This window comes from Polypterus senegalus, chromosome 13 (assembly GCF_016835505.1).
Source record: "Polypterus senegalus isolate Bchr_013 chromosome 13, ASM1683550v1, whole genome shotgun sequence".
Taxonomy (NCBI): Eukaryota; Metazoa; Chordata; class Cladistia; order Polypteriformes; family Polypteridae; genus Polypterus; species Polypterus senegalus.
In genome coordinates this window covers 109858288-109884414 of record NC_053166.1, presented here as the reverse complement: position 1 = coordinate 109884414, position 26127 = coordinate 109858288, and the positions used below count along the sequence as shown (strand labels likewise).

At 40.5% G+C, this 26127-nt stretch overlaps 1 protein-coding gene across 1 annotated transcript in view; it reads left to right on the top strand.

Moving 5' to 3' along the window:
* Positions 1-24505, top strand: part of LOC120543026 (melanin-concentrating hormone receptor 2) — a 106899-nt gene extending 82394 nt beyond the window's left edge. The window contains exon 2 of the mRNA XM_039775846.1: positions 23857-24505. Within this exon, the coding sequence (XP_039631780.1) occupies positions 23857-24505 (649 nt within the window). The remainder of the gene's footprint in view (positions 1-23856) is intronic.
* Positions 24506-26127: the final 1622 nt, after the last annotated feature.

Below are 26127 nucleotides of genomic sequence, written 5' to 3'. Positions count from 1 at the left end.
CGAAGGGACAAATCCCGGAGTGCCAGTCGGAGGAGGGAGCACTGCCTGTATGTGGCATGGAATGACGCCAGGTGGTGGTGTCCAGGCAGCATCTCCGCCCCTGTTTCTGCTTGTTGTGTTGCAGGACCGGACCCTGGACCTGCAGTAGGACCCGCTTCGTTGGAGATCTGCCCTCGCGTTACTGGCCACTGGCCCCTGTGGGTCTCCACTGGCAGACGGGCAGTATGGCAAGCGGCTGGGGGTGGTACCCAGCCTGGATGCCCAGAAGGACCAGAGGAGGGTTTACGACTTCTCCAGACCACGAGGGGGCATCCGCCCTGCTGGCTTTGGGGACCATGGGACCAAAACCTAGAAGCTCAACCCAACAGGGATCCGTGGTCACCACCAGGGGGCACCCAGATGCCACACCAGGATTTGCTGGGGGAAAGAAGACCAGGGACACCCAGAGTGCTTCCAGGTGCACAGCCAGCACTTCTGCCACACCTGGGAGGGCTGTAGAAGGTTATTGAGAGGTACCTGGAGCTCATCAGAGTGAGCATAAAAGAGGCTCTCCCCATTTGATGGCTGTAGTCGGGAGGAAGAAAGATGGAGCTCGGGAGGAGAGGAGTGGAGCCTGACCAGAGAGAAAGGCATTGTGTGAGGCCTGAACTTTGGGGTGAAAGTGGGTTTTGTGTGCTTCACTGTAAATAGTAACTTTAATTAAATGTGTGTTGGGTGACTTACAACGATGTCTGCCTGTCTGTGTCCAGGCTGTTCCCCACAACGTATATAGATATATTGTGATAGACGGCCAGCAGCTCAACCTGGCTGGGACTCCCAGAAACTAGGAGGAGGAGGGAAAGCAATTATTTTGGGATATTGCCTCTCCCAAGACTCTAGATGGCAGCTTCCATACATTATAGCGGTGCCCCAGATTCCTGCAGGGCACCATGGGATGCTGTAGGACACTGGGAAACAAGGTTCTCATCGAGCCCTGAAGTACTAGTAGGCCACGAGGATGGAAACCAAGAAGTACTTCCAGGCTGATTTAAAAACTTGAGTTCTCCATCTGACCTAGAAGTGCTGGCAGGTTATGTGAACAGAAGAGCAGAAGCACTTCCGGGTTGGGCAATATAGAAAGGACTGCTGAGAACCCAGCAGGGAGCCTGAGTCGGAGGAGGAAATAGAGAGAGAGAGAGATTTGTGTTTTGTGTCTATTTACTTGCCTGTTTATGTGTGGCTGTGGTGCTTGGAGGGCACTGTACAAGAAGAAAAAAAATTAAATAACTTCTTAGTGCTTTTACCTTGTATCCTGCATGTCTGTTGGATTTAAGGGGCAACATTGACCCCTAGCGTCCAATATATACAGTATATATATTGTGGGAAATAGCCCGGACACAGACAGACGGACATCGTTATGTCACCCAACACACGTTTATTATACTAATATTTACAAGTTCAAAGTGCACAACCCAGGTTAATGAAATTAACAACAGATGCACTAGAGAGGCAACAATGAGATGACCCCCAAAACAGGAATGGTTTTACAGGTGGAGGCCACTGACATTTTTCCCTCCTCATCTTTTCTGACTGTTTCTTCACTAGTTTTGCATTTGGCTACAGTCAGTGTCACTACTGGTAGCATGAGGCGATACCTGGACCCTACAGAGGTTGCACAGGTAGTCCAACTTCTCCAGGATGGCACATCAATACGTGTCATTGCCAGAAGGTTTGCTGTGTCTCCCTGCACAGTCTCAAGGGCATGGAGGAGATTCTAGGAGACAAGCAGTTACTCTAGGAGAGCTGGAGAGGGCCATAGAAGGTCCATAACCCATCAGCAGGACCAGTATCTGCTCCTTTGGGCAAGGAGGAACAGGATGAGCATTGCCAGAGCCCTACAAAATGACCTCCAGCAGGCCACTAGTGTGAATGTCTCTGACCAAACAACCAGAAAGACTTCATGAGGGTGACCCAAGGGCCCCATGTCCTCTAATGGGCCCTGAGCTCACTGCCCAGCAGCATGCAGCTCGATTGGCATTCGCCATAGAATACCAGAATTGGCAGATGCACCACTGGTGCCCTGTGCTTTACAGATGAGAACAGGTTCACCCTGAGCACGTGACAGAAGTGAAAGGGTCTGGAGAAGCCATGGAGAACATTATGCTGCCTGTAACATCATTCAGCATGAGCAGTTTGGTGGTGGGTTAATGATTGTCTGGGGAGGCATATCCATGGAGGGTCACACAGACCGCTACAGGCTTGACAAAGGCACCTTGGCTGCCATTAGGTATCAGGATGAAATCCTTGGACCCATTGTCAGACCCTATGCTGGTACAGTGGCTCCTGGTGCACGACAATTCCTGGCCTCATGTGGTGAGAGTATGCAGGCAGTTCCTGGAGGATGAAGGAATTGATACCATTCACTGGCCACCACACTTTCCTGACCTAAATCCAATAGAACACCTCTGGGACATTATGTTTTGGTCCATCCAATGCCACCAGGTTGCACCTCAGACTGTCCAGGAGCTCAGTGATGCCCTGGTCCAGAACTGGGAGGAGATCCCCCACAACACCATCTGTCATCTCATTAGAAGCATGCACCGATGTTGTCAGGCATGTATACAAGAACACAGGGGTCATACAAAGTGCTGTGTACAATTTTGAGTTGCTGCAATTAAATTTTGGCAAAATGGACTAGCCTGCCACATCATTTTTTCACTCTGATTTTTGGGGCGTCTTTGAATTCAGGGCTCTGTAGGTTGATCATTTTCTTTTCCATCAAACGATGTGGCATCCTTTCATTCCTAACACATTACCCAGTCTATATCAGTATAGATATCCAGGAGGATTTCTTTTTCCCATTGAGATCTGATGTGTTTTCAAAGTGTTCCTTTAATTTTTTTGAGCAGTTATATATATCATCTTGGTTTGTAGAGTTGCACAGGAGACATTGGTTTCCAAGGAATTTTAACTTTATTGAACAGGCAGGAACAGAAACAACAGTTTATTCAACAGACGTTTATCTTCGTCACAAAAGCACACAGGTAGTAACTGGCAAACAATGCACTCCGGCCCTACCAATCAGTTTAAAAGAACACAAAGTCTTCTTTGTCAAGCAGGTTCGTTCTCTCAGAAGCAGTGGCTGTTGCAGACGTGGTCTGGGTAAGAAAGGACAGAAGAGTGAGCAATTGGCTGGCCGGGGCTCGGTCTTTTAAATGTTCTAAGCATCGTGCAAGAAGCATGTTACACAGTAAAGGAGCAAAGATGCAGCTTATGGCTGGTTAAAAGCATGTTTGTTTCCCATTGTAGTGAAAGGTCAAGCAGAATGACACCTTTTATTGGCTTACTAAAAAGATTACAATATGGAAGCTTTCGAGGCAACTCAGGCCCCTTCTTTAGGCAAGATGTAATCATTTATTTCCCATTGAAATACTGTTTAGGCAGGGGTTTTCGAAGGGCAGTTGTGTTTCTTTGCCATTCATTTACTATTTAAGAAAGAGCCAGCTTGCACCTAAGACAGCATCAGCGCACAGCAGCCGGCATTACGTTGCAGCAATAAAGAGCAGAGGAGCCACTGTCTTGAGTGACAGCCACTGCTGCTGTCAAGTAAGGTGGATCAGCCAGGACACCGGTCACAATATATACTGTATACTGTATATACTGTATTTTGTGAAGGACAGCCAGCATATTTACTTGGCCAGGATTCCTCCTTCAAAGAAGGACAAAGGGGATTGCTTTTAAATTGCCCCCCTGGGTTGCAACAGTGCCTCGGATTCCCACAAGACTGTATGGGACTTGCTATTTGTCAGCTCAGCCCTGCTGGGTTCCATGTATGCCACCAGGGGGAGCTGCGGAAGCCCTACTTTGGACTGCCCAGCAGATCATCAGCTTTTCTTTGCCCTGTCTGGATGAACTGCACACCTCTCACTGCGTCAGGAAAGTGGAAAACATCTTGAAAGACTACTCACACCCCGCTCATGACATGTTCCAACTGTTGCCATCAGGCAAAAGATATACGAGCATCATAACAAACACTAATAGACTGAATAACAGTTTCTACCCACTGAATAACAGTTTCTACCCTGTTGCTATTAGGGCACTAAATGCCACCTAATCACCTCCAGTGTAGCAGTGCAATAGATGACATCTTGTGCAATAGTGTTTCATGTGCAATTAAGGTCTTATGCTGAATGTTTGTGTTCTACCTTATTTCTTCTTATCCTTTCTTATCCTTTTGTAATTATGTTTATTTATATTTTGACACCGCAGGGGCTACACCTACTGTAATTTCATTGTATTTGTTACAATGTCAATAAAGATATTCTGATTCTGATTCTGACTTCTGCCACGCCTAAGAGTAATTCCAGACATCCCTAATGAGCCACCTGGAATACTCCCAAGTGCTGCTTAAAAGAATCCAGCTTCTTTTTGGAGGCAGTACGACAGACAGAGAAGAGAGGAAAGTACTGTATTGTATATTGTGCTTTTATACTGTGCTGCTGAGGGGAACCATTTGGGAAGCGTTTCCCCATCTAAATAAATGTGTGTGTTGCTGCAGTTGTATCTGTGCCTGTTGTGTTGGGTGTTAAGGTAGCTGGTATAGTAGTAGCAAAACAAAATGGACAGTTAGAGAGATTTGGGGCACTTCTAGGGCATACCCTGTATATTTGTTGGCCTAAGGGGAAAAAAATCAAGAAAAAAAGGAACAAGGTATAAATGTCTTTCCAGATGGTAGTCAGAGCTTGACCTACTCCAGGGTTTCTCAACCTTTAAGTATTTACGACCCGAGTTTTTATAACAGTTTTAATCGTGCCCCCAACATTTTTTGAAATGTAGATGCATATTTTATTATACCTACTTCAACTTTTATCAACATTTATTGTTCTAGTATCAGAATGTAGTTTAAGTTAATTTGTTTTGGTTTCAACAGATTTTTTTCATATTTTTGATTCTTGTTTTCTTTTTTTCACTTCGCACCCCCCTTTTTGTTAATTCGCACCCCCCTAGGGTGGTCCACCCCACAGGTTGAGAACCACTAACCTACTCAAAGATGGTGGCATTCCCCCTTAAGAGAAAGCCAGACCAGAGGGGGCAAGGACAGGATACAACAACCTGGAAATGGCATCAGAAGACCAATATGTAGAATCTGCAGGAAGAAAAGGAGCATAAGCATTAGGTGACAGTGCCAATCTTTGGTATGGTGTAGACTTGCAACTACATGAGCCCTCAAGTTGCCTCACAAGCGTACATGTGTGACACAGCCCATTCCTTAGCCCGGACCCATCAGTTTGGGAGAACTGAATCAAGAGGTTGTATACCCAGGAGAAAGTGTCGGCATTGGCGTGGTGAGGACCCCGGCATTTGGAACCTGGAATTTGTATGGCTGTAGGTCCAACAACCATCCAATGTGAAGGGTCATGATCTGTTACCAGGGTGAAAGTCACAGTCAAGAGGGTAGTACCATAGCTACTGGATGGCCCACTTGATCGCTAGAGCTTCCCATTCCACCACAGCATACATGGTTTCCTGGTTCAAAAGCTTTTGGCTCAGGTACTATATCAGTTGTTTGACCCCATTAACAATTTGGCTCAGTGTGGCACCTAGGCCTGTGTCCAAAACGTTGATCTGGAGGATGAAAGGAAAAGAAAAGTTAGGAGTCATCAAAACGGAGGCCGAAGTCAGGGCCTATTTAAGGTCACAAAATGCAGTGTCATCTTTTTCATCCCATACCATTAGGGGCACACTTTTTCATGTATTGAAGGTGAGGCTCTTTCAGAGAAGTGGGGCACAAAATGGAAGTAGTATCCTGCTAAGCCTTACAAAACTTGTACCTGCCATTTGGTTATCGGCCAGGACCAAGGTAGAATAGTAGAGACTTTAGAACACTGCAGTCGAAACTGTTCCCCCACTTATCATATATCGCCTCTGTGAACCCAAAACAACATTTTTTAATTTCAAGGAGCACAGCTTCACATTGCATCAGAAGGACTACTGAACATGCTTCACACGATCCTACCATTTGCAGGAATACAGCAGATGACTACTTCATCCAGGTAGGCAGCACTATAGGCATCATGGGGCTGTAGCACTTTATCTATCAGACGATTGATGTTGGAAGGTCGCTGGTGCCCCGTGCAAGCCAAAAGGAAGAACACTATTGCCAGTGTCCACTCGAACATGTTTTTTTCCTTTGGGGACACTGTTAAAGAAATACCATTTCGTCATGTCAAGCAAAATCAGATACTGTGGTTTTCTGAGTCGCTCGAGGAGTTAATCCACTCATGACATTGGATAGGCATCAGACTTGGAATGTTGATTAAAACGACAGTAGTCGTTAGAAAAGTGCCAACTGCCAACTTGCAAATTTCAGGGAATCATCAGGGCTTTGGGACCAAGACAGTGGGACTAGACCATGGACTAAAACTCTCTTCAATCACCTAAAGCTCTACTTTTATACTTTTTACTTCAGGAAGTCGATACAGTCACTCTCAGACAATTACTCCCAGTTCCTGGATCATGTTATGCATAATTAGAGAGGTCCTCCCTGGTTTTTCCTCCACTACCTTCGGGGCAGACTAGAAGGCTGCTTCGAGTTCCAGTCATTGTTGGGGCATGGTTTCAGTAGGTTGATCTAATAAACGCTCAGTTGGTAGAAGATTCAGTTGTCTAACCAAATGATCAACCAACCCTTTTGTTTTATCTCATAGGGACCTTGCCAATGAGTCAGAAATTTAGAGTGCAACGTAGGGATAAGAATCATGACCTGATCTTCGGGTGGGAACTCACGAAGAGTCAAGTCTCAGTTTTATAGGCCGGTCTGTGCTAATTGTGCATGCTCGATATGTTATTTTACTATGGGTCAAATCTTATGAAATCTTTAATGTAATTGCGTAATATATTCAAGGTCTGTGGTCCTTTATTGCAGTACAACTCCTCCAAGCCTGACAAATTTGGCCTAAAGTTTGGATTGGAGACAAAAGATCCCAGTCATCCCATGGGAGAAAGACTTTCTTAGACTGTGGTCATAAAGCTTATGGAGCCGTTTCTGGACAATGGCAGAGCCTTAACAATAGACAACCTATTCACATTGCTTTCTCTGGCTAATAGACTGCTGCACCACAACACAACTCTACTTGGCACCATAAATAAAATGGGACGAGAAGTTTCACCTGCAGTTAAAGTCACTGTAGCAGGCAAGCAATACTTCACGCTAGTGTTTAGATCTGATAGTGCCATGCTGATGGAGTATGCATTTAAAAAGAAGAAGCTTGTCTGCATTCTCAGTACCATGCACCATAACACGGAGTATGGGCAAGATCAAAAAAAAAAGAACATGTTTAAATGATGACTCATGTTCAAATGGCATAGTGTTTTCAAATAATGATATTTTCATACATGAATGCATGTGTGCATGCGCAAGAGAGGCAGAAACAGAGTTGATCTTATTTAAGTGGTTACTGGAATATAAAATAAACACTTTCACAAAGGTATAACAAAACAAGTGTGCTTTTATTCAAGAATAAAATTGAATAACAAAAAAGTCAAGTGACAACAAGATACGAAGAAGATGTGTTGCACCAGCGATATCTTTTACAGTTAGCAAAAATATACACTGGGTGTTACAGACTCAAATCAAATGTATGTTTTTATTATATTATAGTAATAATAATATTTATTAAGCCGGTGGCCTGCTCCTTGACACGTGTGCTGGCCATGTTTCTATGGCCACAATCCATTCCAGGTTTCTGGTGCTCATTCAGCAGTTCTGGAGCTTCAGCTTGCATAGCCAGCTGGAGACACTCTTTTCAGTTAGAGAATCCATGTTTTTCCATGCTTGCCTGTGGACTTGTCGGGCAAGAGACTTGGGAAATACATTTATCAAATAATCACAGGTGACCATTTCTGCTATTCGCTGCAGTTAATTGGTACCCAGCTTCAACCAGCACCCGAGCTTACCCCACAACTTGTATGCCTGTGAGCATGTGGGTCGGTCCATACAGAAACGTCATTCATGCCACTGTTCAGCCTACGAATCCAGAGTCACATGGTTTTGTGAAAAGATCTCTGATTTTAACTGATTGCAGTTCATGCAGCTTTCTCATCGAGGTCATAGTAAGCACTCTGAGCCCCACCTGTCAGAAAAGAGGTCAGTATGTGTGCCCAATCCTTACACTCCCAATGGTGTCTTACCGCAGTTTGCTCAAAGATAAGGAGATAAGTCTCAATATTTCAGTATCATCCTTAAGTGTCAATATAGTGTTTAGAAGGCTCTTGGACTCTGCCACTTGGGTTCACTGGTTCCCCATCTGTATCCATAGTCTCTGGACCTCCTCAGTCACCACTCAGGTCAGGTCAATTTGCTCTGACATCTTCTAGTGTAAATTCTGCCTACTATGCCACTGTAACAAAATAAAATGGACAGTTAGAGAGAGTTGAGGTACCTCAAAGGTGAACCTCGTATATTGGTAAAAGGGAAAGTAAGATTCAAGGCTAAAAGCAACAAGGTATAAAAGTCTGTCTTGACTGAGTCAAAGATGGAGGCTTTGCACCTTAAGATGAGGCCAGACCAGAAGGATGGGGCCAGGAGACAATAATCCAGAAGTAGACTGGTGGTTGCCTGATCTGTAGGGAGAAAAGAAGGATAAGCATTAGGTGACAGTGCCAAACCTTGTTTCAGGGTGGAATTACTAGATACGCCCTCAAGTTGACTTATGTTCAAGCTCACTCAAGCAAACTTATGTGACAATATATATTATATATAAAATGACCACCCTCATTTAATGTCATATGTAGACATACTTGAGCCATGAGACGTGTGTTATGTTTTTCCTGGTAATATTATTTCTGATTCTCCTCTAAATATGATGACTGTCTTGTGGATGTTGTTCCACAGTGCTTGTAGTGTAGACACCCTTACCCTCATCTCTAATAATCAAAAACAGGAAAAAGAAATTGCTAGAACATAACAGACAAAGGTTCCAGTCTAGTAGCATGTGCATCTGAGTGTGCCTTTGTGTAGAAAACATTTTTAAAACACTCACTGGTTTCCTCCAAGAGCTCTAAAATATTATTGTACTGGTATACTGCGGATTACCTGCATTATGCAGCTTCAGAAAAAATGCTGGTAAATACATGTGAACCAGTTGTTACTAAACAACATTCCTTGTTTTCCACCCCAAAAATGACTTAAAAAATCTTAACAGTGAGATTTATATTGTGCAATTATGAAATCCCACATAAAATTAATTGTATTGTCAATTTTGTTTCATTCATCACTAAGAATGATCAAGCAGAACTGCTGACTCTAAAGAAAACCTCCAACTCTATAAGAATTCCACATAAACAGTGAGAGAAAGTGAAAACTCTAAACTGAATACCGTGCCACAGTTTTTATTTCATATAGAGACTTGTTTTTCTAATGAAGAATTTCCTTTTTTCCTTATTTTATACTGTGTAGCAGTATAGCAAGTTTTGCTTTTCTATTTATGCACTTGAAATTCCAAACATGAGCCCTCTTAGACCAACTCAGACAATAACATATATTACATTGCAACAATTTAGTGCATTTTATTTGTAAAATAAATATATATTGCATATTTTAATCAGATGAGCTTTAATGATTTAAAGAAAATCCTTAGTGGCTTACTCTGAATTTAACTGAGTATGATTTAGACCCATAACAGAGAGACACTGTGCTGTGCTAAACAGTAAAACATGTAGTTAGTGCTAGTAATTATTATACTTTAATAACTTTTTACATCATTATAATGTGAGTATGAGTGGATATGTGTGTGTATGTGTTTGTGAGAGTGGCCTGGCAATAGACTCGCATCCCATCCTGTTACAGATAAACACTCCAGCAATCCATAAAACTGAATTGGATTAAGAGGGTTTAAGAATTTTATATTATTCTGATAAATTGTTAATCTATTACTAAAATAATTACAAAAAAGAGATCATTGATTTAACTGTGAAACTTCTTATCCAGTGTTTAAAATAAACAACTTCAATTTTTGACTGGTCTCTGATACAAGAGAACCCTGATGAATGAAATTATACTATTTTCTTTATTTGAAATATTTCCTATTGTTATTGTAGCTGTGTTTATCCCAAATTACCAAAGTTCTGCAGGTTATAGTTTGCTTCATAGGATGATTCAAGCACAAGTGTGACATGTGATCAAATAATTCACAGAAAATTATCTTCGTTTTAAAAGTTACAGCAAAATTTCAAAGCAAAACGGTTCACACAAAAAATCGAGAAAAAAATTGATATGACAAAGAAAACATATTTTCTTGTTTAAGAAAGGTTTTATTTAATGCTTATACAGTGGAACCTTGGTATACGTCCTTAATTCGTTCCAGACCCTTTGACTTATACCAAACAGGACGTATACCAAACAAATTTTTCCCATAAGAAATAATGGGAAAATGATTAATCCGTTTCCATGAAAAAAAAATCCTATTGCTATTGGCATATTATACATTGATGGGGTTGTATAAAATAATTTAAACACTGCTTAATACTAAAATACATAAATACAAAAGCAATTAGATGAAATAAATGAAAATTCTACCTCACTTTACTTTTTAATAACATCTTTGTTTTTCACAATCGTAGATGCCGTCGTTCTCGGCAAACGGTATGCAACAGCCATGTCCCAGATACGCATGCCACCTTTTTACTTTTCAACAATCAATTCAAATTTACATGAAAAACACACAAAATCATGTTGTGACGATGCAGGTTTGCTGTATGCTCCCATCTGCTGCCGGGGAGCCCTTGAACCCTACACCATCGGTAATGTGCCTCACTGCTAACCTCATCGGTAAAGCAAGGGGATGGTGAAAAAGTGCAAAGTGCTTATATTAAAACAATTAACAAAACAAGGTGTTGAAATTAAAGTGCAGTCTCCAAAGTTCCAATAAATAATCCATAAAATCAGAAGTGAAACGTGGAGGTTAAAAACAAAAAGTCTTCTTAAAAACCACGAAGTTAAAATAGAGCAGGAAGCATTCTTTAAAAATAAAAATAAAAAAAAACAAGAAGCCCGGTGCCTTTTTACCTGGCGGCTCCCCTGCTTCCCAAAAGGGGAGTCGCCCTACTTGCAGCTGACGTTATCTCTGCCTACTTCACTCGCTCGCTCTCTCTCTCACTCACTCATTCAACCTCCTGTCTGTTCTTTTTTACTCCCCTTCTAGCTGACTCGCGCTTCTGTTTATCAAGATAAGCAGCCCCAGGAACAATCGTGAATGCGGACGGTCCCTCACAAGTGCACTTTGATGAGAAACGCCCACATCTCTAATCGCCCTGACAACCTTCAGCCACATAACCACCACGCCCCCTCACCAAGCTGCGAGCGCGGTGATTATTTATTTTAAAGCTGGACTTTGACAGGAGCTGTGGACCTGCTATATCACACACGTGAAAGTTCACAGAGAGTTATAGCGGGTTGTTCACTGAATGCTAGCAACTGGCACACTAACGCTCGTGGGCAGTCGTGGCTTTGTCTCGAGAGAGGTAAACAAGGTTAGCACGCGAGTCGTATTCCAAACAAAGGTCGTATACCAAGCAAAATGTTTCGTGTCCAAACAGGACGTATGCCAAGTTGGACTTATTCCAAAGCAGACGTATACCAAGGTACCACTGTAAATCTTGTTTAATTTCTCTAAGTTTAGTCATTCAGTCATACTTGAGGCACGCAAGCATGTTAAACATGGTCAGAAAACTGTATGCCATCTACTGTTTGCAGACATACCTAATAGTCCATGCTAGCAGTAAGACTGTTTCCCTAATTGCTTAATTAACAATCTGTTCTTCAGATATAGCTAAGAAAGATCTATCTCATGTTAACTCACAGGGAGTAAAAGGCCATACCATTTTTTAGGTAGCTATAAGAAACTAATGTATATAGAAATCAAGCAAACATTATATGAATTTAATATCAAGCATTAACTAAGATTAGAACTAAGATTAGTTCTTACAATTATGAATCACTACAGATAAACAGATATATAGATACTGGCCTGCCCTTCTGCTGTATATAATCTCCAGTTTGTTCTCTGTAGTTATTTATATGAGCACACAAAAAGGATCATCTGCAGCACTGAACAGATAAAACAAACAAGCCAGCCACCTCGCCATGCCCTGGCCTCACAAACGGCTTGCACTGTCAACTTCATGATCATGTCAGCCTTGTTCAACTACTTAGCACTACTGTCTTATCTTCAAACATTTCTCCTGTCATTAAATTGTATCCAGAGGGATGTAGGCTTCTGTGACTGGGGTCTATGATTACATTAGTGCATTTGAGTGTAGCAGATAGTGATGCTCATTAAAAATCTCCATTGGGTAGTAATGTATACATTATGTGTTAAAAATCTGATTTTATAATTATATACACTAAATAGAATACTACTTTGTTATGGCAGCCCAAAGATACATTTAATGAAAAGTCAATTTCTAGTTTTCACTGCCATCAGTCTGCAGAACACTGACTACGGTATGACAGTTGTTGAATGCCAATGTTTTTGATATAGAGAGGAGTAGGGAAATGAAAGTTAAACACTCTGTATGTGGATGAAGAATTTCACATTCTGAAAAGGCATTAGAGTAAAATAGCACTTAGATGGACTTTTAACACTGGTTTATATATGTTACACTAATACAATATTTATAAATGATTTGGATAGAAATACAACTAACAGTCTGATTAAGTTTGCAGATGAAACCAAGATAAGTGGATTGGCATATAATCTGAAATCAATTGAATCATTACAGAGGGATTTGGACAGTGCAGGCTTGGGTAGATTTGTGGCAGATTAATCTAAATTGGAAGTCAGAAAATCAAAAGTACACCTTTGAGAAGGATTTAGGAGTCACTGTAGACTCAACACTACCAATTCCCTGACAATGTTTAGGAGCCATTAAGAAGGCAAACAGAATATTAGGTTAAATAGCACGATGTTTGGAGTACAAGTCCAAGGAGGGTATGCTCAAGCTTTATAATGCACTGGTGAGGCCTCATCTGGAGTACAGTCTGCAGTTTTGGTCTTCAGGCTACAAAAAGGACATAGCAGAGCCATAAAAGGTCCAGAAAAGAACGACTAGGCTAATTCCAGTGCTACAGGAGATGAATTATGAGGAAAGATTTAGTTTAAGCAAATGAAGATAAGGAGGTGACATGATTGAAGTGTTTAAAATTATGAAGGAAATTAGTACAGTGGATTGAGGTTGTTATTTTAAAATGAGTTCATCAGAAACATGGAGACACAGTTGGAAACTTGTTAAGTGTAAATTTTGCAAAAATACGCAGCGAACCATTGATGCATGGAATAAGTTATAAAGTAGTGTGATAGAAAGTAGGACTTTAGAGACTTTCAAAACTAGACTTGATGTTTTTAGAAGAATTAAGTGGATAGGACTGGATAGGTTTGTTGGGATGAATGGCCTGTTCACATCTAGAATATTCTAATGTTTTCTAATGTACTGTCGACTGTCCATTCATAATAAATATCTGTTCCAGTAATTGTTAACTTATGTTTTCAATATATTCTTGGCATTAGGAATTTATTTCAATATTGATACTATGTTTGCATTCTTGGAGTTTGCTAAAAGACACCTGAAGGACTCTGAGATGGTGAGAAATAAGATTCCCTGGTCTGATGAGACCAAGATAGAACTTTTTGGCCTTAATTCTAAGCGGTATGTGTGGAGACAACCAGGCACTGCTCATCACTTGTCCAATACAGTCCCCACAGTGAAGCATGGTGATGGCAGCATCATGCTATGGGGGTGTTTTTTACCTGCAGGGACAGGATGACTGGTTGCAATCGAGGGAAAGATGAATGCGGCCAAGTACAGAGATATCCTGGACAAAAACCTTCTCCAGAGTGCTAAGGACCTCAGACTGGGCCGAAGGTTTACCTTCCAACAAGACAATGACCCTAAGCACACAGCTAAAATAATGAAGGAGTGGCTTCACAACAACTCTGTGACTGTTCTTGAATGGCCCAGCCAGAGCCCTGACTTAACCCCAATTGAGCATCTCTGGAGAGACCTAAAAATGGCTGTCCATCAACGTTTACCATCCAACCTGACAGAACTGGAGAGGATCTGCAAGGAGGAATGGCAGAAGATCCCCAAATCCAGGTTTGAAAAACTTGTTGCATCTTCCCCAAGAAGAGTCATGGCTGTATTAGCTCAAAAGGGTGCTTCTACTAAATACTGAGCAAAGGGTCTGAATACTTAGGACCATGTGATATTTCAGTTTTTCTGAACTCAAGAAAGCAGAGGGAAGAACAGAGATTTGGTATGACTGCAAAAGTAGACTAACCCTGAGTCAATTTTGAAGCAGGAAACTAATTCCATTTTAATCAATGTGGAATAGTTATTCAGGAGCTGTGTTTGGCACCCTGAAGGAATTGTGACATATTGTAGAAAATGATACTTTGTGCCATCTAATAATGTATTTCACTAAGATAGTAGTCAGCGTGACAGTAAAAATCCAACGTTTCTAAACCTATGTAATCATGTTCAGGGTCATAGTGAGGGGCCAGAGTCAATCCTAACAGCAATGGATGCAAGGTAATAAACAGGATGGATATATACAATTCAGGTTCACTCACTCCTACACACTCACACTGTGTTAATTAACCTAACATGTATGCCATTGGGGATACTGGGTGAAACCCCACAGGGAGACTGCGTAAGCTGCATGCAAATGTCTGGGTACAGGATTCATGCCCAAAGAGATGAATCATTGAGGAGGTAGTGTTATCCACTGCATCACCATCTCACCCAGGTAGCAAAGTAACAACATAAGCCACTAGTGGATAAGATAAGATTACATAAATCTCTGAGTTAAGTGTCTTTATTAAAGTTTCTACAACAACTCAGTACTTTTCACAGTAACTCTCCAAAACTTGTGACACTGTTTTCACAGTCTGGTGCTGCCAGCCACCCACCCATTTAATACACCTGCTGAATGGACATTGAGCCATAGGACGTGTGGAGACCTGTCTTGGTAGAAATACTAACATGGAGCCTGCATTATAGTACCCTTCAGTTAAAGACTAATTATTTTGATAACAACCACAAGTGCCCCTGAGAAAGTACAAATGGACAGAGATATGGCACTTGGCTTCAAAGGAATCACTACACTTGTGAGTTAAAAGAAACATTTCAAGTAGCCGTCTGATGTGATACTTTCTCACTTTTCTAATGAGCCAAGACAATTGATTGTTATTTTATTATATTTTTCAAATATAAAAAAAAATCTCCCCTTGTATATTGAACAGGAAGTTTCCCATTTTGACATGCCTGTAACAACTTTAAAAACCTTATTTTTGGGTTAGAATAAGAAATTGTGCTCAGAGCTCATCTAAACAGAAGCATCCTTTCTCTCCTAAGGCACGTTGACATAAAAGATGCATTTTGTGTGTGTCTGCCTATGTTTTTGTGTGATGGCATTCAAATCCTAGTTGTTCAAGGACTGGTTGCTTATTCTAAGAACTAATAAAATAGTCTGTTATGAAATGGAGCACAGTAGATGCCTCTTGATGACCTCCAGATTGAAGAAGGATCTTCCAATAGTAGCAATGGACACCAAGACTGTTAAAAATGTCTTAGTGTAATGAATATTAATATTTAGGATACTGTGGAGAATGAAGCAAAGCAAAGTTAAACTGACACAAACATTCAATATTTTGGACCACTGTTTCCATATACTTTACACACTGTTAAGACCTAATTTAACACTCTAAGAGTTTACTCATTGCATTTATTCCTATTTTCCTAGGTAAAACTAGTACCAACAAACTTTTCCACTTCAATTCTATATACTCTTTAATATTTCATGTAGGTAACACATTCTTTGTTGTTTGTGTACTTCTGATCACTTATGTAATAACAATTGTGGATAGGCAAATGTATTATTCTTAACTCTTCAAAAAGGTTGAGCAGTACTTTGCTAAATTGCTTAGAATGATATTTTTATTTTAGTCATCAAGCCGAGCCTGACAGCTAAATTTAAAAAGCTAGATAGCTATCAGAGACATGCCAAAAAAAGATCATTTCTTGAAAATTGCTCTTCAGCCAGCAACTGTGGCCTTTAAATTGTCCTTAACTCTCTCTAAAAAAAAAAGAAAAAAAAAAGAACATCCTACAGTTATGGGCCTGTAACAAGGATTCTGCTCCTCCAACTGTACTCCTCACTTTTCCATTACCACTGATTTTCCGAGTTGTTTTTGTTGTTATTCAAAATCCATTTATTTGTCTTAAGGAGAACTGACTTTTGTGATGCTTTATAGCAGGGGTGTCCAACTCCGGTCTTGGTGGGCCGCAGGGGCTGCAAGTTTTCATTCTAACCTTTTCCCTAATCAGTGAGCAGTTTTCACTGCTAATTCACTCCTTTTCCTTAATTTCAACAGCTCTGTTTTTAAGGATTCAGTCCTCTGAATTGATTTGTTTCTCTGTTAAATAGCAGCCTAACAGAAAGATGTGAAATGAGCCAAATTGGAACGTCAAACTCCAGCCAATTTCAGTCCAACCAGTTTCTTAAAGAGAAGCCAATTCTTGCTGTTAATTAAAGCCGTTATTGAATATCATGACTTGTTGCTGTTGTCATTTTGCCACAGCAGGCTGTTGATTTTCTGTTTTTTTCTAAGACCACCATCAACATGTTTTGGTGACCTGAGCAGCCCAACATGACCGAGACCTTCACCTTTATTTATTTTCAGGTTAGCTGGTAATTTGGTGGCTTGTTTTGTGTCTTGTTATTGTTTGGCTGTTCTTTAAGGAAAAAGAAACAACTACAGGGTGAGCCATGTCTATTAAAACTACAGCAAAACAAGTTAATCAGCAACAAAAGTGGCTCACAATGGTTATGGTAATGAAGAAATTAATCAATTCAGAGGACTGAATCCTAAGAAAGTTCTAAATAATGGTGAAAGAAGTTAATTAGCAGTGAAAACTGCTCGCTGATTAGAAACAGGGATAGAATGAAAACCTGCAGACACTGCGGCCCACCAGACCCGGGTTGGACATCTCCACTTTATAGTCACACTGTTAAAGCTGTTCAATTATTATTGTAACAGGTAATTTAAAAAACCATTGCTTTTAACATATAAAATTGAAAATGGTTTGCAGCCCTTTTACCTTATCAAAGTTATTAATGCCAGTGTTACAGTATATAGTAATGAAGTACAAATATTTTGTTACTGTACTTAAGTGCAAATTATTTAAGACAGTGCATGCTGTTTTTGAGAGTATTTCTTCTTTACTTGAGAATAAAAGTTTCTGTCTGTTTTTACTTTTAAATGCAAATGGCTGCTTTTACTCTAAAATATTTTACTAGACCATTCATTACTAAAATATTAACCCAGAAAACAAAATACACAACGTTTTACTCAGTCAGTTGTCTAAAATACAGGTTTCCACTGCCTTAGGAAAAATTGTGCATGGGAACATTCTGAGACAGTTTTCAAATGTGTGGTCATTTGCACAGTCCACAAACCCAAGGTCGCTTTACATATAGAGTAAAAAAAAATTACACAGATGACAAAAGTTCATAGAAGAGGAAAGTTTTCAGTTGAGATTTAAAACTGCAGAAAGAGGAGCAATCTCAAAGAGACTGAGGAAGAAAGTTCCAGAGTTGAGGGGTGTGATAAAGGTGCTATATTGGCACCGACCCGACACAGACTGACACAATAGGCACAGCGCCCTGAGTAGTGGCTTCAGGCTCCCTTTATACCCACCCGGAAGTGCTTTAGGTGGTAATTAACGTCAATTAGGCTGCACTTTTGAGTGTTGCTGTGTTGCTGCTCACATGGGCTCAGGAAGCCTTGCCGCTCCCCCTGGCGGTGGCCACGGAGCCCAACCAGGATGAGCTCCGGTGTTCCATAAAACAGGCCTGATGCAACCCAGGGCGTCTGCCACCAAGTGTTTCGGGGGATGTAGCGTGCATCCCATGGCTGCTCCCCTGGATCCAGTGTTGAAGGGGTGTCCCAGCCGTCTACCAAGGGGCTATAGCACTGAAGGACCTGTCTCCCAAGGTGGAGAGTCTGGTGCGTGGGACAGTAAGGAGATTAATGCTCGAGGACCTGAGAAAGCGACAAGGAGTGTATGGAGCTAGCAGCTGAGTAAGGTAGGGGGCCAAGGTTATGTAGGGCTATGAAGGTGAGAAGCAGAATCTTGAATTTAATCCTTGATGGAACCGGTAAACTGAGGGAATTACAGTAATCAATATGAGACATTATGAAACAATGAACCAGAGTTTGAGCATCATTAAAGGACAGAAATAGACAGAGGCAGGCAATGTTACAGAGATGATACAGTGAAATTTTAGAAAGAGACCTAATGTGTAACTCAAAGTTAAGTGATGAATCAAACAAAACACCAAGATTTCCGACAACAGGAGTAGGTTTGACAAGTGTACCATCAACAGAAATAGAGAAAATGGATGCCTTAGAAAGTTGGGATTTTGGACCTACCAGTAACACTTCAGTTTTATTGGAATTAAGTTTTAAGTTTTAAGATTTTCCATCCATAGCTTAAGATCAGTGATGCAGACAGTTAGTGTGCTGGGAGGTGAATCTGTAGGGGAGTCTGTACTAAAATATAACTGTATATCGTCTGCATAACAGTGTTAGTTAAGGCCATGTCTGTGAATAATCAGACCCAAAGGAAGGATATAAAGTAGAAAGAGTAATGGCCCAAGGACTGAACCCTGAGGGACACCACATGACACAGATGAGGTGAAGGATCTATGTCGGCTGAGTGTGACAAACTGTTGCCTATTAGAAAGATATGATGTGAGCCATTGAAGGGCTAAGCCAGAGATGCCTACAGCAGAGAGACAGGAGGACTTCATGATTAACAGTGTCAAATGTTGTACTAAAGTCAAGAAGGAGGGGAATATTAAGGAAACCGCAATCTGCAGACCGGAGAAGATCATTGACCATTCTGAGAAGAGCTGTCTCAGTGCTGTGCTATGAACGAAAGCCAGACTGAAAAGGCTCATAGAGTGTATTATCTAGAAGAAAAGCATGGAGTTGTGTAGCAACCACGTGTTCCATCACCTTAGCCAAAAACGGAGATTAGAGATAGGCCTGTAACTGGAGAGAAAGGAAGGATCCAGCTCAATTTTTTTTAAGGATTGGGGTAACTGCAGCAGTTTTGAAGGCAGTAGGGACAGAACCTGAAATGAAACATGCATTTACCAATGAGACAACAGGAATACTAATTATGGATGAACATGTCTTAAGCAGAGGAGTGGGTGCAGGATCAAGCAGACAGAAGGAGGAATTAGACTTATTAATAAATTCAGAGATGGCAAGAGAGTCAACAGGCAAGAAACAGGTGAGTATTGATGGAGGTGGCAGATCAGAATGAGTGAGTGATTGAGGTGTCGAAGGGAAACTGTGATAGATTTGATCAATTTTGGTATTAAAGAAATGTAAGAAAGCCTGACACTGTTCAGCTGTAGTGGGGCATGCTAAAGGAGGGGGTTGGAAGAGTTTATTAACAGTTCTAAAAAGAGTTCTAGGCCTAGTCAGCACCATTTACAGGAGAGGAATAATAATTGGAGCGAGCATGTTAAGGACATCCCTGTATTTAAGTATGTGCTCAGTGCAAAGCTGTGAATGAACTATGAGGCCCGTTTTCTTATAAAGCCATTCAAGACGCCGGCTAGTGGCTTTCATAGCTCTGAGCTCATCGGTGTACCAGGGACAGAAACGGGAGGCTGAAACATGCCTAGTCCTTAAGGGAGCAAAGTTATCTAACAGTTGGGAAACACAGCTGTTATAAAGGGATATGTTTTCAGGAGAGGGAAGATTATGCAATTCAGAAAAAGATGAAGACAGAAAGGAAGCAGCAAACAGATCAGAATTAACAGACATAATGCTGCGATAGGAGACTTTTTCTTGAAAGATGTAGTAGTAATAATGCTAAAGTTACATTCAATAAGCTTATGATCAGAAATACCAGACGGGGGTGATGGTTCATCTTTCAGCAGGACAACGACCCTAAGCACACAGCCAAAGGAGTGGCTTCAGGACAACTCTGTGAATGTCCCTGTGGCCAAGCTAGAGCCCAGACTTGAATCCGATTGAACATCTCTGGAGAGATCTTAAAATGGCTGTGCACCGATGCTTCCCATCCAACCTGTTGGAGCTTGAGAGGTGCTGCAAAGAGGAATGGGCGAAACTGGCCATGGATAGGTGTGCCAAGCTTGTGGCATCATATTCAAAAAGACTTGGTGCTGTAATTGCTGCCAAAGGTGCATCAACAAAGATTCGAGCAAAGGCTGTGAATACTTATGTACATGTGATTTCTTAGTTTTTTTTATTTTTAATAAATTTGCAAAAACCTCAAATAAACTTTTTTTCACGTTGTCATTATGGGATGTTGTGTGTAGAATTCTGAGGGAAAAAATGAATTTAATCAATTTTGAAATAAGGCTGTAACATAACAAAATGTGGAAAAAGTAATGCACTGTGAGTACTTTCCGGATGCACTGTATGTGCTGACTTGGGCCTGGAATTGGATAGACAGACTGCCTGAATTCGGGCTATACATGGTCATATCTGTCATGAAATAGGAGTCTCAATGTAGACCCAAAAGCACTTCCAAAAATGTCCACTAGATGTGATAATCTCACCAAAATCCCTGACTAGCCACCAAGGTAAAACAGATCCCCAATGCAGAATCCAAGTTCAAAGTCAAAAGTTAAGCAGAAGGTCATAAATCCAGAAATCTAATTATCACAAAAGAACAATAAACTCAACTAAATACACTGACTCCCTAGGGCTTTTGCAATGAACCACCAGGAACAGGGGGAGACTCATCAGATATATATGGTGAAAGGCAGTTCCTGGTAGTGACTGGCTGGTGGCAACGCCTCTTGGGGGACCGTCCACAAAGCACAGGCAAAGAAAATACAGCAGATAATTAACAAAAGTAACATTACTATAAACAAATGGCTCATAAAAAGAACAGAAATGACATAAAACATGTCTCTGAACCATGAGCAGTGGAGGAACTAAAGCAGAGATATAACAATATCCAGGTTTTACTACCAGCTGGCATCTAGCAAAAGGCATTTACAAAAAGGAACTGGCTGATGAAAGGTCAGGAATATCTCAGCCAAGCTTCATTTTCATCATGCTTGTGCTGGAAGCCATATAGCAGCTGTCAAGGTGCTACATTCAGTTTCCATATTGTGTGGGTGTACATTCCAACTTAAAAAGACAATCTACATCAGTGTCTGGTTTTCCTAACATTCTTGGGGCAATTGACTTATATTACAATAAAGACAGCTAAAGAGAATGAAGCTGTTTTTGTTAACTGTAAGCAATGACATCCTGTTAATGCATAAGTCATATGTGATGCAAAGATAAGTCTGACAAATGTTGTGACTCAGTGGCCTGGGTCAACCCATGATTTATTTATTTTGAGGCAAAGTAATGTTGGCAGATGTTTTGCTGATGGTGCTGTATGTTAAGGGTGGCTTATTGGTAAGGTAACTTGCTGAACCTTAAGTTTTTATATTGTAACAGCAACCATGTCAGTACATGTACCAGGTGATAGTGGCAACCCACTCAGAAGCTTCTCCCAGCCCCTACCATCACTCCTTTTAATAAGTTCATGAACAAAATCAAAATAGTGTCGCAGGCATAACAGAAAAAGCTCTATCACTATACCTTCTTGCCATCTGGAAATATGGCTTGTTCAGGAGCTCCATCCTCAGTGATGCTTGGTCGAGTTCTAACATTTTTATGCTGGAAGGGGCATGGAGAGTGATAAGCAGCCTCCTTGTGTTTTGGATCTGAACTGAGGCAAAAGAGAAGACATCATTATTGACAGTGCCTCCTCTCGTCTTGGGATAGTATTGTTTACCTTGTCTGAGCTTGAAAAGTGGTCCTCAGGCACACAGGCATGACACATGTACAGTATTTCTCACTTTGTCTTCCACATCCTTGCCACTTTTCTTTTTCTATATTCTCAGCTTTAGTTTTGATTTAGTTTTTGCCGCCAATACAAAGCCACACTAAAGATACATAGGAGCTCCCATGAAGGCTTAACAGTCCTCACATATCACCAACAATTCCTGAACAGATTCATGGTGAATGCATAACCTCAAAACTTTCAACCAGCTGTGTTTCCTATCCTTACTGTGGTTCATTCATTATTACTGTGAACACTAAGTCTTTCTCCACAACACATTTCCCAATGCTAGATGATGCAGCCTCTTTCCTTTTCTGGTAATTCTTTTATCTAGTACTCTCTCAATTACTGTCTTCTCCTAAAGTGTGAAAATCCACTCAATAAGGAAAAAAAGACACCGGTATTCATTTCTTTTACAGTTTGCAGGAATCTTCCCTTCCCTTATTGTTAAAATGTACACACACATCAACCATTAACTCTCAAGCCTTCATCGGCTTTTGAAGTTTATGACTTGAGACCAACTAGGTTTTACATTTCTTTGTCCTTCTTCAGTGTTTTAACAGACTTCGACTTTGAGAGAAAACTTTTGGATCCCACCATTTACTCACAGTGTCATTTTCTCTTCACTGAACCTTTCCTCATTAAGCGGAGTCGCCATGTTTCCATTTATGATTCACACCTCATACATTCAGTTTTATTTTCCCGTCATGTTCTTGGTCCTAAATTTAGTACGCTCTTCTTCAGATCACTTAAAAGTTCTGGCTTCTTGGTTTCAGGCACATTAGACTTTACTTTCATACAATTTCACAAGATTTCTTCCATTTTATTTCGTACACTTTTTTTAGGGAGTTTTTTCTTGTCTTCTTAGGGAGTCATGGTTGGGGGGCTGTCAAAAGACATGGCCTTTTAAAGCCCCTTAAGGCATTCCTTGTATGATTTTTAGGCTATATAAGAAACTATGGGGCTGTGCCCCCCTCACCACCTATGGTGGCCCATCCTCCACTGGATAGCTCGCTGCAGTCACTATCGGTCCACAGGTATATTCCAACACGGTAAAAACTTAGGTCCTGAGACTTATTTATAGTTATAGCAAATGTTAAAACTTGGAAATTGTCATCGATGCAAGATGAACGGCAATCTATTTGCTGAGGTATTACCAGGGCCGGATTTAGACTTGATAAGGCCCTAAGCTATTTGAGACATGGGGCCCTTTATAAGTCCAGATATTCTATGTAAGTGCCAAATATGATTTGTTTTGGGGGCCCCCAAGAAGGCGGGGGCCCTAAGCTATAGCTTGTGTAGCTAATACGTAAATCCTGCACTGGGTATTACCAGTATCTAACCTAATACATGGAAGGAATACAACCTCTCCTGCATGATCACCAATGATTTTGTCAGCAATTCAATGTTTATGCAGTTTTACAATTTATAAGTGTACGCCATTACATACATAGGCTTCATTTGTTGACTGCTATAACTCAGCTGAACTACAACTATTCTTAGCAGAGCAGATATATATAAGGTATTTTGTTTGACGTATAAATTGGTTGTATTGACATGAGAGTATCATTGTGGTATTCTCCTAATGAAGAAGAAAAAAGGATATATAGATGTAAGCTATATGACATACTGTATGGTTTTGAAAAAAAATGAGTATTGCATGCAAATGTCCCATGAAAACATTGCACGATTTCGCTAATCTTTTTATATATACAGACAAGATAAATTGCTGCTATTGATGTTGTTTTAAAAATATCTCTGTTTACCATCAGACCCAGTGTTAGCAAGCACATCAGTGCTGAGCATTTTAAAATGTTTATTACTGGAAATCATCGTTTAGCCTGAGAAATGAGCTTATAGACTTTCCAATACTCCATACTACATATTTGCATCAGAGTATAACCAGACTTTATTTCTTTTATATTCCAGGTATGTTGCAATTGTTCACCCAGCTTCAGAGAGAAGGACAATCCAATGGACCATGGTCATTAATGCTATGGTGTGGACTGGCAGCTTTCTACTCACTGTGCCTGTGATGCTTTATTCAAGAACCCTCCAGCAGGAAGATGTGGAAGTTTGCATTTTGGACTTGCCCTCAGGTCCTGCAGACATGTACTGGTATACATTATATCAGTCAACCGTGGGCTTCATCATCCCCCTCCTCATTATTAGTACTTTCTATTCACTCACTCTCTACCATGTATTCAGGTCCATCCGCAGGGTACGCAGGAGGCAGTCTGTCTGGGCAAAGAGGGCCACTAAAACTGTTCTCATGGTCATCGCAGTTTTCTTGCTGTGCTGGTCACCTTTTCATGTCATGCAAGTGCTCAACCTCAGCACGGAGGCCCCCACCCCCACCTTTCTCTATGCCTACCATATCAGCATATGCCTCAGTTATGCTCACAGCTGCATTAATCCCTTGATGCTACTCTTTTTTGCTCAAAATTTTCAAGAAAGGCTCTGTCCACACAAGCAGTCACATAGCAGCCAGCAAAGCACCTCTAAGCAAACCGTGGTCAAGGCGGATGGTAGCTCCACCATCACAGTGGATACTAATTATCGCTGTACTGTCATTTGAAAACGTGATGAAAACAGTGAAAATCTTCCTCATGTGATAATATAGACTGCTGTTCCTTGAATATTTATAGAATAAAAAACATGGGCTTTGGGGCTTAAAAAGGGGTGGTTTTTATTGCCATTTACTGTCAATGTATAGGTTGCTCTGTTCAAGACACACAACAATTAACAAGAAAATAGCTGCTCTGTAACTGGCTATGTACATGATGTACACTTCACACATTGTATTCTCTAATTGGTGGTCATCCCCAACATGCCCCTCAGAATTAGTAAACATTCCAATATTCTCCAAAGACATACAAGTTTGGTTAGATGGCAATTCCAAATTGGCCATTGTATGAGTTTTTGTGTGAGTGTGCATGAGTGGATCCAGGATATACTGTCCTGTGCTTTCCTGCCTTGTGCTCAGTGCTGCTGCTCCATCCCACAAATTTAATTTCAATTAGGTGGGCTTGAGATTGTTATGTTAAAATTATTGGCTCACAGTCTAGTGTGCTATAAGAAATAATGGCATTTTTATATAAGGATATATGTGTCATAGTCACTCCTGTGGATTCAAAATCTCTACTTCTAGAGAAATAACATATGAAGTGTTATTTCTCCCATAAAATATAATTGAAGGGTTCTAAAGGTGGATGTGATGTTGTTAATCTCCTCCTCTGTACACATTCTTAAACTAAAAATCAAAGTTAATACAGTACAATGCACTAGTAACCCAACAAATGGAAAATCATAAATAGATGGTAGTTAAATAATGAGAGTTAATAAATCAATTTTTCTTACTCTGAGGAGACAAAGAGTGTTGCCTCTTGTGGCTTTGGAGGTTTGAGGTGGACTGCATTTTAATTAGAGGTGATATATTCTCATAAAAGTTGTTAGAATATGTGTTCTACATGATTAATGTTCATTTGAGACTAATTCTTTTCCTGTTATAGCTCCAAATGTTCTTAATTCTCTCAATTTTCACTGAAGCCTTATTATACACTGTCCTCATAGTTTTTGCTGTAGTAGTAACAAAGATTTCATGAATTTTTTTTTGTTATAAATATTTCAAACCACAAACTCATCAATGCCATAAGAATGATCATAGGGGAAATTATTATTTATGTGTTTATTTCGGAGTGATCTGTGAATAAGCAAAACAGCAAAAGTTGAGGGACGATTACATTTTATATATAAAACATAAATAAGAATACAATTTAAAAAAAGGTACATTGTTGGACCTCCAGCCACAATAATGCTGGCTTACATGCATGGACATGCTACAATCTGTGGCTGTGCTGTTCTGCAACTGCGGCTATTTTCTAATGTTATATGTGAAGCATTGTCTAGGTTTTCTCCGATTTAAATGCAATTATATTTTGAGTGAGGCTAGATCTCTCTGGGACTTGGGGCGAGACTGATCCGCTGGTGAAAATCATTTTTTCTTAAGTTGTCTGCAAGTAGCTCAGCATTTGTTGTCATTTAGTCAATGAGTCAAACAGGAACAAATAGCTTTATATATTTAGACATGAAGCCTTTTATTTATGACTACCAAAGTCTGAATACTCTACTTTTGGACCATAGTGAAGCAGAATACATTTATTCTTCTTATTACAGTAGTCTGCTATTTAACACATTATG